The sequence below is a fragment of the Plecotus auritus genome (genome assembly GCF_963455305.1).
Source record: "Plecotus auritus genome assembly, chromosome: 7".
NCBI lineage: Eukaryota > Metazoa > Chordata > Mammalia > Chiroptera > Vespertilionidae > Plecotus > Plecotus auritus.
The window spans coordinates 63401010-63416179 of NC_137774.1; the positions used below are offsets into that span (position 1 = coordinate 63401010).

General features: G+C 55.3%; 1 protein-coding gene across 1 annotated transcript in view; it reads left to right on the forward strand.

Annotated features, from left to right (window-relative positions):
* The window catches only part of CACNG3 (calcium voltage-gated channel auxiliary subunit gamma 3), a 68563-nt gene extending 55189 nt beyond the window's left edge, over positions 1-13374 (forward strand). Inside the window, exons 2-4 of the mRNA XM_080681736.1 lie at positions 4631-4714; positions 7586-7726; positions 12340-13374. Coding sequence (XP_080537862.1) covers positions 4631-4714; positions 7586-7726; positions 12340-12851 — 737 coding nt within the window. The 3' untranslated portion in view covers positions 12852-13374. The remainder of the gene's footprint in view (positions 1-4630; positions 4715-7585; positions 7727-12339) is intronic.
* Positions 13375-15170: the final 1796 nt, after the last annotated feature.

A 15170-nucleotide genomic window follows, 5' to 3' on the forward strand; every position in this document is an offset into this window, starting at 1 on the left:
CCAGTCTCAGGCAGCCTCTGCCGGCTCTCTCCACCCCAAACCTCTTGCCGGCCCAGGTCCTCACAGCCTCACTCGCAGCCCGCCCCACCCCAGGTTCTCATCGCCTCTCACCTGTGACACTGGGTCTCTGCCCGAGACCAACCTGCACCGCCCCTCTTCCTGGCTCCCACGCTCTCGGACCGGGGCCTTCGCTGCAACTGTGTGAGGAAAGGGCGGTCTTGGCCTCTGACTGTGTCCCTGCAGGTGTCCGTGGCCGACGTTGCTCTTGGTCCCACCCTTTGCATTCACCAGCAGGTCCACCCACTCCTGCTTCCCTTCGAGTTGCTGATAGGGGAAATACTCCTGAGAACATGGAGTTGAGAAGAGCAGCATGATCCCAATTTTATAAACCACGTGTATGTGCAAGCTCGGGGAGAGGAAGCCTGAGAGGAAGTGCAGACACGCTGGTAGTGGGTATTCTGCTTACTAGCACACGCATGGCCCCACCCACTGTCGATGCGCGTATGACGAGGTACCAGCGGCTTCGTTCCGTGTGGAGTCACCCTCAGGGAAACTCCTGCTTCTCTTTCCTTTATGTTGCTTTTTAAAACCCGCCACGACACCAGCGTGTCTCTTCTGGTCCTAAAATACCTACCGACATCCCCGGGAGTCACAGCTCTAATTCTCTGAGTTCCTAACCACGTGCCAGGAGCTGCACTGAGTGCTTTACTGAGTCAGGAGGAAGGCGCTGAGAACAGGGCTGGCGCTGTGCCTCTCCCCCTGCCTCAGTCCCTCTGATGGCGCCGTGAGCTGTTACTGTCTACACTGCAGAAGAGGCTGAGTTCGGGAGGTCATCTGTGTAGGGGCCTCGGTGACGAAGGCCTGGGGGCGGCTCTGGGGGAGTGGGGGAGGGCCTGCAGGGGTCTTTGCCCCAGGGGAATGTGGGCCAGAGTGCCTCCTCCTCAAAGAGAATCTGCAGGTCAAGATTTCATGTGACAAATCCTAAATTTCAAACTGCAGAAGCATATTCAATTTTTACAAAAGATGCACTGAAATACTGCGCATAAAACGAAAACCCAGGCAGCACGCCATTCTGCAAGCCTTGGCGCCTGACCTCTGCTCTGGAAGTGCCACCCGTGTCGTGTCTGTCCCAGGAAGGCCCAGGCTCATAGAGTTTGTGCCACTGCCCAGGGCAGAGAACTTCAGACGAGGGATCAGCAAGGTTTTCCTAGACAGACAGTGGCTATTTGCGGCCTCACCGTCTCTGCCACAACTACTCCACTCTGCCATTGCAGCACGAACGCTGTGAACAGGGGGGATGCTTTTCCCATACAATGTTATTTACAAACGCTGAAATTTGAATTTCACATATGTTTTTTACATGTCATGAAAAAATTTTATTCTTTTGACTTTTTCCCCCACCATCTAAATATGCAAAACCATTCTTAGCTCATGGACTGTGAAAAAAAACAGACCATGTTTCTCTGGAAGCTGTGGGGTGTGCCAGCTCTAAGTCCTCGCTTGATTCAAGCCACCTTAGGCCACCTTGGGAAGGCCCAGGTCCCACACAGACGCAGGCATGCGCGCAGGTCCTTATCACCACATGGTTCTGGCTGGTCTGTCTTAGTAGGGTCTGCATTTCGTCTGCAGCTGAACCCTTGTTCCCAGGAACTCTTTGTTGGAGGATGTGAGACAGCTAACAATAAGTGGTTACACAACCACTGTCCTCCCCCTGCTCAGTGGTCCCACGTATATCATGGGGAAATCTTGGTTGATGGAAAACTGCTGGTCCAGTTCGATAGTAGTGGATGGACCACAAAACTATCACAAAGCCTCCTAGCAAAGGGCTTTGCTTCCAGCTCTACGCATGAGGAAGAGAGAGAGGTCACAGTGCTGGGCAGGAACATAGAGCCGGGCAAATTGCCCTGGAGTGAGCCACTGGGAGCTGTGTCCTTGGGGAAGGCACTCACTTCACTAAGCCTCCGTTTCCTCCTCTGGAAAATAGGGATCAGACTACCAGGTGCTTCATACAGCTAATGTGAGAGCTAAAGAAGACAAAACAGCCCTGGCCGGCAGTTAGAGTGTTGGCCTGCGGACCGAAGGGTCTCAGGATGGATTCCTGGTCAAGGGCGTGTACCTGGGTTGCGGGCTCAATTCCCAGCCTGGGTCAGGGCACATGCAGGAGGCAATCAACCAGTGTGTCTCTCTCACATCTCTCTCTCCCCCTCTGTCTCCTCTTCCTCCCTCTCTTCCACTCTCTAAAAATCAATGGGAAAATATCCTCCGGTGAAGATTAAAAAAAAAAAGAAGATAAAACAGGTAAAGAGCTTAGAATGGTATGTGCTATTTGGTGTGTGCTCAACGGGTGACTTATTCCGACTTACACCCAGCCAGTTGGAAGGGCAGGAGGCTTAAAACAACCAGGGATGTGTGAATGAACCTCGAATGTCTAAAGAAAAAACAATGAAGGCCTTTTTTCAATATCAGGAAAGAAGTTATGAATTTGTCTTTCTCCCAAGAATTTCCTTGAGTCTTTAGGTCTCTTTGCCAGGACACCCCTTCCTGGTTCTGGGCCCAAGAGGATGGCCTCATAGTGCATCTCATTTATTGTGAGATGCCTCTGGCTCGAAGCCTCCTTATAGTATCTACACTAATAAAAGAGAAATATGCAAATTGACCATACCTCTACGACACCCACCAGCCAATCAGGAGTGAGTATGCAAATTAACCCAACAAAGATGGGTTAATTTGCATATGCAGGCATGGAGTGGCTGGGGGTGGGGCGGCCATTTGCACACGCACACCAGAGCCAAGCAGCCTGCGTCCCGGGGACAGGCGTCCTTGGGACCCAGGCCACTTTGAGCCTGTAGGCCCAGGTGTGGAGCAGCCAGGGGCAGGGTGGGAACATCCGCCACATCACCATGGCAATGTGGCAGATGTTCCTGCCCTACGGCCTCTTACGCATGCGCCGGCGCCAAGCGGCCTGCGTCCCAGGGACAGGCGTCCTCAGGAGCCTGGCCGCTCTGAGCCTGTAAGCCTGCACGTAGGCCCAGAGCGGCTGGGTTCCCAGAACGACCCCTCAGCCACTCCGGGCCTACGCGCGCAGGGGCGGGGCGGGAACATCCCCGGGATGCAGGCGCTCCGAGCCGGCGTGCGTGCAAGCGGTCAGGGTTGGGGCAGGAATGTCCCCCGCAGTGAGCGAGCAGACAGCAGGGCCCTGCTTGCCCCTGGCCATGGCAGCTAAGGGCAAGCAGGCCCCCACAGAGAGCAGACACCAGGGCCTGGGGTGGCGTCAAGCAGGCAGGTCTGCAGAAAGCAGAGAACCACAGGGAGCAGGCCTAAGCCGTCAGTAGGACATCCCCTGAGAGCTCCCAGATTGGAGAGGGTGCAGGTCGGGCTGAGAGACCCACCCCACCCCCATGCACAAATTTCGTGCACTGGGCCACTAGTAAGATGATAATAACAGCTACATCCATAGTGTCATGGGAAACCGCTTAGATTCCCCACTTCCCACGGTGACGCCTGAGCCCTTCTGTGGTCCTCTGGCCTCACCATCTAATGTCCCTGTGAATGGCCCATCGCCCAGGGCCACCTGACTGAGTGGAGGAGGAAAGCCGGCTTCCGCTTTGTGCCTGGCCCATTGGAAGCATGTTAAGTGTGTTGACCATTATTCTGACATGCCCAGAGCTTTGCAAACCATGAACTCATCTTCACATGTCACCTACTGTAATTCTCACAGCAAAAGCCTGGCCTATGTGACTCTAAACCTTGCCCGCTGTCCACGACACCTGCCCCGTGCCTCCACTCGATCTCTGCGGTAGGGACTGGAATGCTACCGCACAATCCTGTGCTGCTTGTGATGAGAAGTTCTGAAGTTGTTTGTCATGTATAAGAACTGGCGGAGCCATTAGCTGCCCCCAGAGATCGGTTAATTGGATAGTTAACGAACACCCACATTGACTATCAAACACCCACAACGAGTTAAGTCAAGCTGATGTTGAGGAAAGAAAAGGAAGCGAAATACTGACAGTCACTTTCCCCGAGATGCAGCCGCGCAGCCCTCAGAAGGGTGAACCTCAGAGCTGGGCCAGCTCCCTCTCTCCAGGGAGGGGGGCGGGCCTGTGCCAGTCTTGAGCATTGTTGGGGGAGTGGCTACTCCTGAGGGGCCTGGAACCTGCACCCAGGAGTCAGCACATCTGGACTGGAATTCCAGTGCTGCCTTCACGGAGCGAGCACAAGCAAAATTCCTATGCCCGGCTCCAGCACCTGCGAGGCGGGCAGGTAAGTTCTATGTGAAGTCCAGCCCCCTTTTCCTGGTTCCCTTGCTGGTTGGAAAAGGAAAGAAGATAGTCCTCAACATGAGTGCGTATGCTTCATAATTCTTTGCTCTTCTAAATGGATCCCAAGATCATACATCATCTAGAAAACAGAAAATTCCTATCTCTTTCTTCTTGTTTTCCTCTACTGGCTCCTTTTGTGCCCTAAGAAAGATGCTGCTGGGCCAACCTCCGCACATCCCGAGACAGCCCCAACAGCCCAGGAGGGTCTTCACTGTGGGGTTGAGGAGCCCGGCTGGGACCAGGCCGAGACTCTGCTCCCCCGCCCCACACCCATTCCTCCCCCTCGCTCAGGACCACGTTTGTTCCCACAGGGGCGTTCCGAGGGGTCTGCAAGAAAATCGACCACTTCCCAGATGATGCTGACTATGACCAGGACACGGCTGAGTATCTGCTTCGTAAGTTGCCAGATTCCCGGGTCTCCCCAGGGAGGAGGGAAGGGTGCCATGGAGTCACCCAGCTGCCTCTGAGTTTGGGGCTGCTCAGAGCTCCCCCTAGAAATGGATGCGTGCAAAGGAGCCTTCAGGGGCCTTTGCTGCTAGACAGAGACACCCAAGCGGGTCTGATAACCAAGTCTCTCCTTTCACTGAACAAGAAACCAGGGAACAAAGTGGGCCAGTCACAACGGGAGATGCCTTGTGGTTTGCTTGGGAGAAAATCTAAGGCGTTTTCTTTAACTGGCATCCAACTTTGCACCTTCCCCACAGGGTGGATGTGAGGTGTTAATGGAGAAAGTGCTAATGGGAAAAGTGCTAATGGCCGAGGTGCTAATGGGTGAGGTGCTAGGGGCAAGACCTGGGGGAATAAATGAAAAGCAAAGCTCACCTCTCTTTGACTTCAGTCCTACTAGGGCAGGGCCAGTGTCTCCCTAGGATTGTCCCAAGGTCATAACCCAGAAATGACATGAACTGTCCCAAATGCAGCACGCAGAGGTGCAGAGTGTGGTGGCTTAGAACAAGGTCTCCGGATGCCGGTCACTATGGACTCGCGCGCCCGTCTGGCGCCCTGCCAGCGGGGATGGACCTGGGCCAAGACGCCTATCTCTCCATCACTTCGTTTTCTTTATCTCGTCAGAAATGAGATTATAATGTCATCCTCTGACAGGGTCACGACAATTAAATAAGCTCACGCCCACTCCATTGAGCCAGCATGTCATCAGGAAGCTGCACGCCTTAGCTCTTTTCCTTGCGTAAGATGAGCAATAGCAAGGTCCGGCGCAGACACGGGCCTGACACGAACCCAGGCACAAGGAGAACTTGGGACTTAATGTCATTGATGTAAGCTCTCCAATGGGCATGTGTACCCCATTCGCCTGAAAGGGGAATTTTAGGGGAGTGTTAAACGCAAGGTGGTTGTTTTTAAAACTGTTATTAAAGTAAGAACTTTGAGAAATTGTCCTATTCAGATTATGTGTGTAACTCATCACTCAAGAAGAGTGTTTTTACAATGAAAATCAGTTTTAGCTCTATTCATGCCCGCTAGTCTGCAGATGGGCTGTGGGTCTATGTATGAGCCTTTAATCACGTAACAATGTGAGTGGTACAGGGGTCAATTTGAAAGAAACAGTCACATTTAAGCTAATTTTTACAACATAAACATACCACTTATCTCTTTTCAGTCCTTATCCATGTGCTAGCCTTTACCCAAAGGCCTACTAGGGTGTATTTCTGCCAGCAGCTCGGAAAAACTGATGTGGGGAATACAGGCCACGCTTAGAGAGGTGGCTTGACCCAAGTTTGGGGATGACAGAGAGTCCTTGGACCCCTCCCAAGAGGACTTTACAGTCCCAACCAGTGGGGTTTTTCCCCGAGTGCTGGGAGTTTATCTCTGTTTTCTTCCCTATTTGATGAGACTGTGGTGTTTGCCCTGTTGGAGACCGAATGGAACTGTGACTTCTATTTCACAACCGGCAAACCTGCTCGACAGCTCTTGGGAGCAGTCCATGGCTTTTCCAAAAAAACATGTTTTGGCCTCTGGGAGGGCAGGGTCCTCACCACGGCCCACCTGTGCTCCACCATTAGCCACGGAAGCAGCCAAAGTTAAGGGGTTCAGCACACGGATTTCCTGCTGAGAATCTCATGACCCATACCGGGCCAGGGTCATGTTCCCGCAGGGGTGCCGGCCCCAGTGTTGGCGACAGCAGGCCCTGGTGTGACCACATGTGGTGGGACAGGGCTCTGCACTGATTTTTCTGCCGCCTCCTCCTTCCCATGTGCTGTTGGGTGGGCGACAGCTTCCACCTGTAGTGGGAGGCTTGTTCACACATATTCCTGTGGACCAGAGATGCCCCTTAAGAGAACTCTGGGCTCTGGCCAGCCCTGCTCAGGGCCAATGGTGAGGTCACCGGGAATAAGCATCCCTCCCCACCCTGAAGACCCCAGCTCAGCCCCGGGTGTTTGGGGAAGAAAACAGTAAAGCCCTTTTGTTTGGAAGCCACCATGTGTCCCCTGGGCTAAAACAAATCCAGAGTGGATGCCAGCCGATAGGCAGAAACGGCACGGCTGGCGTGTGGCGTGAGGCAGCAAGTGGAGCCGAGTGCTCGGGGGAGTGGGCTAGCCACCGACTGGTCACCATGCAGTGACGGCACCACATGGCAATAGCCACGTTTACGCGCCTCATAACCATGCCTCTCAAACACGCACACAGCCCAGTGCTGTGCAAGTGTAGGTGTGTGCTGGGAAGGGCCTGCGTGTTGGTGACTGGCGTGTGATCCATGGGAATCCCGGGACCAGAGTAGGCCATGTATTTGCAGGGCCCCATGCAACATGAAATCCGGGCTCCTGGTTCAAAATGTGGGCAAAACAAAATGTCCCTTTCTTCTGTGATCTGCCATCCTGGCACAGTGCCTCATATTTGTTATTCGCTGTCACACTCCCTCCTGCAGGGACACTCAGAGGGCCCTGCTTCTCCTGTGCCCATGCCCAACCCCCACCAGGAGCAAAGAGCGGCTGTGCTCACTGGCTGGGCAGGGAAGTGGGCAGCTGAGGATCCATCCCCAGGAGAAGGGGAGGTGGTAGGCGGCAGGGGCGGGGGAGGAGGGGGGAGCGGTGTCTCACGTGCGTGAGGCTTGGAGCCCCGGGTAGCTGCGCTGGCCCATCAGACTTCCTTAAAAACCCAAACTCAAAGCTAGATGACTCTGAGTTTCAGGGTGCGATGGGCCCCGGGGAGGCGCTGGTCAGGGCCAGCGGATGCGCTGGCTCCTCAGGCATCCGTGCCGGTCGGGGCCCTGGGCTGCTGGGACCAGGCGGCCTCTCTCCTTCTCTCCGCAGGGGCTGTGAGGGCCTCCAGCGTGTTCCCCATCCTCAGCGTCACGCTGCTCTTCTTGGGCGGGCTCTGCGTGGCAGCCAGCGAGTTCCACCGCAGCAGGCACAACGTCATCCTGAGCGCAGGCATCTTCTTTGTCTCTGCAGGTGAGCACCGGCCCCGCCCTGACATCTGCACAGACTCCACCCTGAGCCAGGGCCAGGGCCAGGCAGTGCTGCTCAGGGTTCCCCCAAGGAAAGGCAAGAGAATGCTCGGCTTGTTATGTTAGGGAGGAGGCCCACAGGCTTTAACCAGAACAAAGATGCAACACTCACAAGGGGTGGCGTGGAGGAAAGACGGGAGGCGACGGTGGCCAGGTCAGCTCAGGGCGGGCAGGACTGAGGTGTGCCCATGCTCGCACGAGGGCGAGGGGCCTGAATGGCGTGCGGCCTGAGAGACGGGGTCCATGTGTTTGAAAGGGTCCATCTTCCGCTCACCAGGGCTTCTTCATACACGAGCTCTGGCCTTTTGAGGTCTGTGTCTGCTGGGTAACGATTGCTCACAGCTCCTCAAGGGCTCAAATCTTCATATTGCTCAAAGGCAAAACCAGCAGTGCCAGATGCCGCCAGGGGAGATGTTAGTCAATGGCAGCCCTGACCACAGGGGGCCCAGGACGGCAAGGAGGATGAGAGACCAGCATAAGGAAGGGCTTGCTCTCTGCCTTCTCTCTCCTCCCTTCATCTCCACTCTCCTCATCTTCCCCTTGTTCCTCTGTGTTTCCTTCCATCTCCTCCCCTCCGCTCCCCACCTCACCACCCACGATGCCATCCGGTTGCAATGCTTTAGGAAAGCAAAGAACAGGCAGGGGGCTGGGGCGGGGCTTGCCTCGTTGGTGATGACCTCAAGCTTTGCCAATAATGAAGGCATATTTCTTGGGATGGGAACATGGGGGAAGAGCATAAAAGGGTGGAGCTTACCTCCTGGGTTTGCATCCTGGCTCCAGCTGCGGGGCCTTGGGAACGCTACCAACTCCCTGTAGCTTGGTTTCCTCAGCTGTAAAATGGGAAATAATAACCCTTCCTACTTCATAGGGTTGTTGAAAGTAGGTGGAACATAAGAAGCACAATATTACTTTCCAGTACTGGCAAAGCAGCGAAGATACAGTCCTGGGCCCTGTAAGACCTTCCTCTTGGTCCCTCCCCGCTGCGTCCCCTTCTGTGAAATGAGAAGATTGGACCTCATCCTGCCCTGAGGCTCTGGGAACTGGCTCCAGCAACAGACCACGGAAGCTGCCATCCTGCCCCAGGGTGTGGTCACCCCAAAAGAGCGGGCCAGGTCACACGCTGTGGTCAGATGGTCACAGCTGGCAAACTCAGGGACACGTGCTGCTTCAAGGCGCGTTCTAGTCTCTGGTGGCCCCACCAGGCCCATGGGCGCCCGCTGCCCAGAAGAGATGCCTTGTGCTGAGGGGAGGGCTTCCTAGCTGGAGAAGATCCTGACTGTGTGCCCCAGGGCAGTGGTCGGCAAACTGCTGCTAGCGAGCCGCGGTTTGCTGCTCTGTTGACTAATGAGTTTGCTGACCACTGGATAGGGGCTTAATCACAAGGAACAACAACAGCCTGTAATTATTGGAATCGAGAGTCTAGGTCAGTGGTCGGCAAACTCATTAGTCAACAGAGCAACAAACTGCCCCAAGGGATTGCTAGGGAATTGCTAGGGAGGCGTGTGTCACCAGCAGCAGGAGGTGCTGGGGGCTATGGGGCTGATCAGGCACAGGGAGCTGGGAACCTGCGGGAGGAGGAGCAGGAGCTTGGGGTGGAATCCCAGGCCACCTCCCCCACGGATCTCCCCAGGGAACTCGGAGAGCCTCAGGTTTTCCACCTAAAAAATGGAGGACTCGGCACTCTCTAAGGCTCTTCTTCGCTCAGCTATTCTACCGATCTGTGGTCTCAGACAAGCAATCAACAACCCTTTACTGAGCACCTGAAGAGCATGGGCTGAAGAGCATGGGCTCTGAAGCCAGGCTGCCTGGTGCAGATCTTGATTCTACTACTTCCAGCTGTGTAACCTCGGACACGTCTCTTAACCTTTCTGTGCCTCAGTTTCCTCATCTGAAAAACGGGGCTAATAATGGCTCTACCTCTTAGGGTTGTTGAGGGGATTAAATGTGTTGGTATAAAGTGCCTAGAACTGCCTAGCACACAGTAATTTCTCAATACATAGTAGCTGCCATTCTATACCTTGGTCCATGTCATTCTTATGCCATCTCAGTTCACTCATTCGACCAGCAAATATGCACTGCACACATGCTGTGGGTCCAGCAGTGATCAGCACTGGCCTCGCCCCTGCCCTCAGGGAGCTGACAGCGGGCAGCAGGAGGCAGTGATGCCCACTTACCACTGGTTCCTCGTGAGCTTGGTCAATGTGATCTCAACCCACCTTGGCTAAGGGACCGCCCTCGGCTCACACCCCACCACATTTCCTGACTGTGTCAGCGAGGAAAGTTCCCCCTGCTCTCAGCCTTGGTCTTGTGATCTATGGGAGAGGGGATTTTTCAACGCGGCCGCTGCCGTGGCTGCCCGGGGCGGCGCTTGGAAGTGCCCAATATCACCTGGCTTCTCGCTTCCTTTCACCCGGTCTGACCTCTGAGCCTCTCTTTGAACTTCGATTTTTCTGGCAAGACTTCCATTTGGAGCTTCCAATGTGTTCCCGCCGCAGAGGGAGTCGGGGCCACGGCAAGAAGCTGAAATGTCTTTGTCTGAGGCTCTCCTCCCCTCTCCTCTCCTCTCTTCAGACTTCTGCTCTCTCCTCGTTATGCTCATGTTTGTTTTAATATGAAAGACTGGGCCTGCCCTACTCACCCTCGTGCTGGCCTCCGGGAGAGGAGCCCTCCAGCCTGTGGGTGCTGCAGTGTGGCCGGCCTGGCGGTGCAAACCCTGCCCTGAGACCAGCTCAGGGACTAGCGCCTGCCCGCCCAACGCCTGTGCGGAGTAATGCCAGGAGGAGACGGGGAGAAGCAGACCCTTAGTGAGTGGGCACCAGCCAGGCACAATGGCAGCACGGAGCAGGCCCCTGCTTTTCACCTTTCGGGTGCTGGCCCATGGGGAGACCTTGGGGATCCCCGGGAAGAGTATGGGGTGCTCAGGAAGTGGAGGGCAGAGTCAGGAGGCCCTGACAAAGATGATTCACCAGCTAGTGCTGGAAGGACACTGAGGGGCACTGCAGGTGGTCTGAATTTGGAGGCAAAGAGATGCCAGCGATGTGCCAACCTCTTGGAGTCATTGTTGGCATTGAGGCCCAGGTGAGGCCCTTGGAGCAAAGGAACAAAGAGAGACATTCCTCCTTTGGAGCAATAATGGGAGGGAGGGGGTCAGACATGAGCTCAGCCCAGGGCCCAGGTTCTGTGGCTTCTTCTCACCACTCCCTGGAGAGCCGGCTCCTCCCCGATGCCTCAGCAGCCTCCCCCATGCTGGTCTGCTGGCACCTGGGGAAGCGAAGTGGCAGACCTTGCCAACTGGGGGACAATGTCATGTCCCCATCCCGGTGCTCCAGCAGCAGCGAATCTACAGCATTACCTTACCCCCGCCAAGTGGACTCGGGAACCACTGACCCTCCGCCGTGGCTCGTTAGGTCCCCAAAACGCAGCTGCAGCTCCACACATGTCCACTGGACAGCTACCACCTCGGTGTGTCCACATCTCTCCTCCCCTCCCTACCCCTCTCCTCTCTCCTTCCCTCCTCTCCTCTCCTCTCCTCTCCTCTCCTCTCCTCTCCTCTCCTCTCCTCTCCTCCCCTCCCCTCCCCTCTCCCCTCCCCTCCCCTCCCCTCCCCTCCTCTCCTCTCCTCTCCTCTCCTCTCCTCTCCTCCCTCCTCTCCTCTCCTCTCCTCTCCCCTCCTCTCCTTTCCTCTCTTCCCCTCTCCTTCCCTCCTCTCCTCTCCCTTCCCCTCCCCTCCTCTCTTCCCCTCTCCTCTCCCCTCCTCTCCTTTCCTCTCTTCCCCTCTCCCCGCCCCTCCTTTCCTTTCCCCTTCCCTCCACTTCCCACCTCTCCTCCCCTCCCCTCCCCTCCCCCCTCTCCTCTCCTTCCCTCCCCTCCACCCTTTCCTCTCCTCTCCTCCCCCCTCCCCACCCCTTCTCTTATCTCCTCTTTTCTCTTCTCAAAACCTGTTCTCTCTGCTGCCTCTTATTTTAGCTCAAGATGCCAGCAGTGTCCCCATGACTCAAGCTGGAGCCTCATAAGTCATTCTTCCTCTCACTCCATGGGCAGTGGCCTTTCATCGCCTCCTCAAATTCAGGACCCAGCTTGAATGTCACCTTGTCTTCAAAGGGAAGTGGCTTAGTCATCTCTCTCCTTGGCTCCTGAGCCGATTCATCCATGTCTCTGGGAGAGCCCCTCCTGTCTTTTGCTCTAATTGCATTAACATGTCAATCTCTCCTACGAATGGTAGGAGCTCAAGGGCAGGGACCTGTACCGTATTCATTTTACCATCCTCATGGCTTCCTGCTGGAGATTGCGTGTCGATGGAGTGAACTGATTCCCAGGGGGAGTCGCGCATCTGAGTTCTGCTGTGCTGGCTGTGGGACCAGCTGACTCTCAGCTGAAGGCCGTGGCCTGGGACAGAGCTCAGGCCCCAGAGACAGACGTGGGAGAGCTCAGCAGGCTCAGGCTTCCCAACAAATCCTTCCTCTCGCTCCCCGTTACCTCCACATTTTCTATAAATATCAAGACTGCAAGTTACCGCTGAGGCTTATAAAAGATGCGTTTTTCTTTCCCTTCTCTTAGGGTTAAGCAACATCATTGGCATCATCGTTTATATATCGGCCAATGCTGGGGACCCCGGGCAGCGTGACTCCAAAAAGAGCTACTCGTATGGCTGGTCCTTCTACTTCGGGGCCTTCTCTTTCATCATCGCAGAGATTGTGGGGGTAGTCGCCGTGCACATCTACATAGAGAAGCATCAGCAGCTGCGCGCCAGATCCCACTCGGAGCTCCTGAAGAAATCGACTTTTGCTCGCCTGCCACCCTACAGGTACAGGTTCCGGCGGCGGTCCAGCTCCCGCTCCACAGAGCCCAGGTCCCGAGACCTGTCCCCCATCAGCAAAGGCTTCCACGCCATCCCCTCCACCGACATCTCCATGTTCACCCTCTCCCGGGACCCCTCCAAGATCACCATGGGGACCCTCCTCAACTCCGACCGGGACCACGCTTTTCTACAGTTCCACAACTCCACGCCCAAAGACTTCAAAGAGGCGCTGCACAACGACCTGGCCAACAGGCGCACCACGCCAGTCTAATGGCCCCTTGCCCCTCCGCCAGGCAGCCAGGGGCGAGGGGTGCACAGGTGTCGCTGAGGTTGCATGGCATGGTCCTTGTGATGGTATTATTTTTTATAAAGAATGAAACCAAATGGATCAGCCCTGTCCCACACTCTGCCCCTCACCGTCCAGGTCCTAACCCTCCGCTCCCCCGATTTCCAAGCCCATCCCGGACGCCGTCCTCTCTGTGTATCTGTGCCCAGTTGTTTCCCTTCCTCCTTCTTCCCTGGAAGGACCTCCACATTCTTCCCTCCTGGGAATAGGATTTCACTCAGAGTCACAGGTGGTGGCTTGGGGGGATCCCCACAGACCCAGGCGTGTGCACAGCTGTCCCTATTGTCCCCTCACACACATCCTCAGGACACCAACCGCCCATGGCCCTGGGGAGGCATTCACCTTTCCGTGTTAGAGAAACATGACCAGAAATCAAAGCTGCTGGAGCCCCGAAGCAGCTCCTGTAATAAGCACTCATGTGATTAAAGGTTCTGCCGTGACCACCCACGCCAAGGTGTCATTGCTTCTGGTACTTGCTGCACAAGCTGGCTGCCCCGGTGAGCTGGACACCCAGCTTTGCTCATCTGCATGCTGGCCAGCGGGACGATCCCTTCGCCTCCTGAGGCCAGCGAGGTGCTCCCACCAATGTCAGAGTCGGTGTGTCCCCCACCTGGATCCCGGCCCAGCATGTGGCCTGAAGCCTGGCTCTCAGACCTAGTAGCTCTAGGATCTTGGGCAAGTCCACCTAAACTTCAAGCCTCAGTCTCCTCATCTTAAAAATGGAACATGGCTTAGTGCTGTTCTCCATGGGTGGTGAGGCTTAAATGAAACACCACAGGTAGTGACTAGCACATTGTAAATTACACATGTGTGTATATAAGTGATTTTTGGATGGATTTGGGAGAGAACGAGCATGGCATTAGCCTGCCCAGGCCGCCCTAACAGAGCCCCATAGACCGTGTGGCTTTAACAGCAGTTATTTCTCACAGGTCTGGAGCTGCACAGTCAAGAGCAGGCGCAGCCAATTGGGTTCTTGACGAGGGCCCTTTTCCTGGCTTGCGGCTGGCCACCTTCTCTCTTGGTCCTCAGATGGCAGAGAGAGGGTGAGTTCCAACTCTTTCTCTCCCTTCCTCCGTTTTTAAATATATTTTTTATTGATTTCTTACAGAGAGGAAGGGAGAGGGATAGAGAGTTAGATAGATCAGCTGCCTCCTACACCCCCCCCCCCCCCCCACTGGGGATGTGCCCGCAACAAAGGTACATGCCTTGACTGGAATCAAACCTGGGACCCTTCAGTCCACAGGCTGACGCTTTATCCACTGAGCCAAACCGGTTAGGGCCCTTCCTCCTTTTACAAAGCCACTAATCCCATCACCAGGGCCACACCCTCGTGACCTCATCTGACCCTAATTACCTCCCCAAAGCCCCACCTCCAAATATCCTCACATTGGGGTTAGGGCTTCAGCACGTGAATTTATGGTGGGCACCATCCAGTCCAGGGCAAGCAGTATTGCAAGGAGACAACGACAAGGGGGCTGTTCTCTATTGCAGGGTGGGGAGTGCTTGCACAGGCTCAGAGGCTGTTGGGGGAGAAAGTGGAAGGACTTTTGAATATTTTGAATATTTTCGGTCATCTCCACCGACACTGACTTGCTGGAGTTTGGGGCACACCCAAGCGCTCTCCCTTCAAAGAGCCCAGTCTCTCAGGGGCGGAGCTAGGTCCCAGAGCTCACACTTCCCTGATGGGCTTGGGCCAGGCTGTGTCCCAGCACTGCACACATATTCCACCATTTCACCCTCCCACCAGTGTCCTCACTTACCAAGGAGGAAGCTGAGGCGGAGAGGTGGCAGGGCTTACCCAGACTGCACTGCCGGGTGGGACAAGAGGCCTGAAACTAGTCACGTGTCTACACTTACACAGTGAACTTGGTTGTCGGGCACAGACAGCAACAGTCCGTGTTAACACTCCAGAGTCCCTGTGTTCAACCTGCACTTACACCCATCAGATGACCTCACTGACCCTGCAAACAACTGTGTGTGGTAGGAATCATCACCCACTCTGGCAGGTGAGGAAGGAGAGGCTCAGCACAGTACACATCTTAGGAGCCAGCGAGCAGGGCCAGCGTTTCCATAGTGCCTCTGCTCTAACTTGACTGATTTCCTCCGAACAGCAGTTAATGATGGAGTCAAACCCCCGTGAAGTTTCATGTCCACACATCACACCGACGATCATTTACCTAATGTTACTCTGGAAATTGGCTCAGTTTCTACTTCAGTTCTTGAACTGAACTTTACAGAACTACT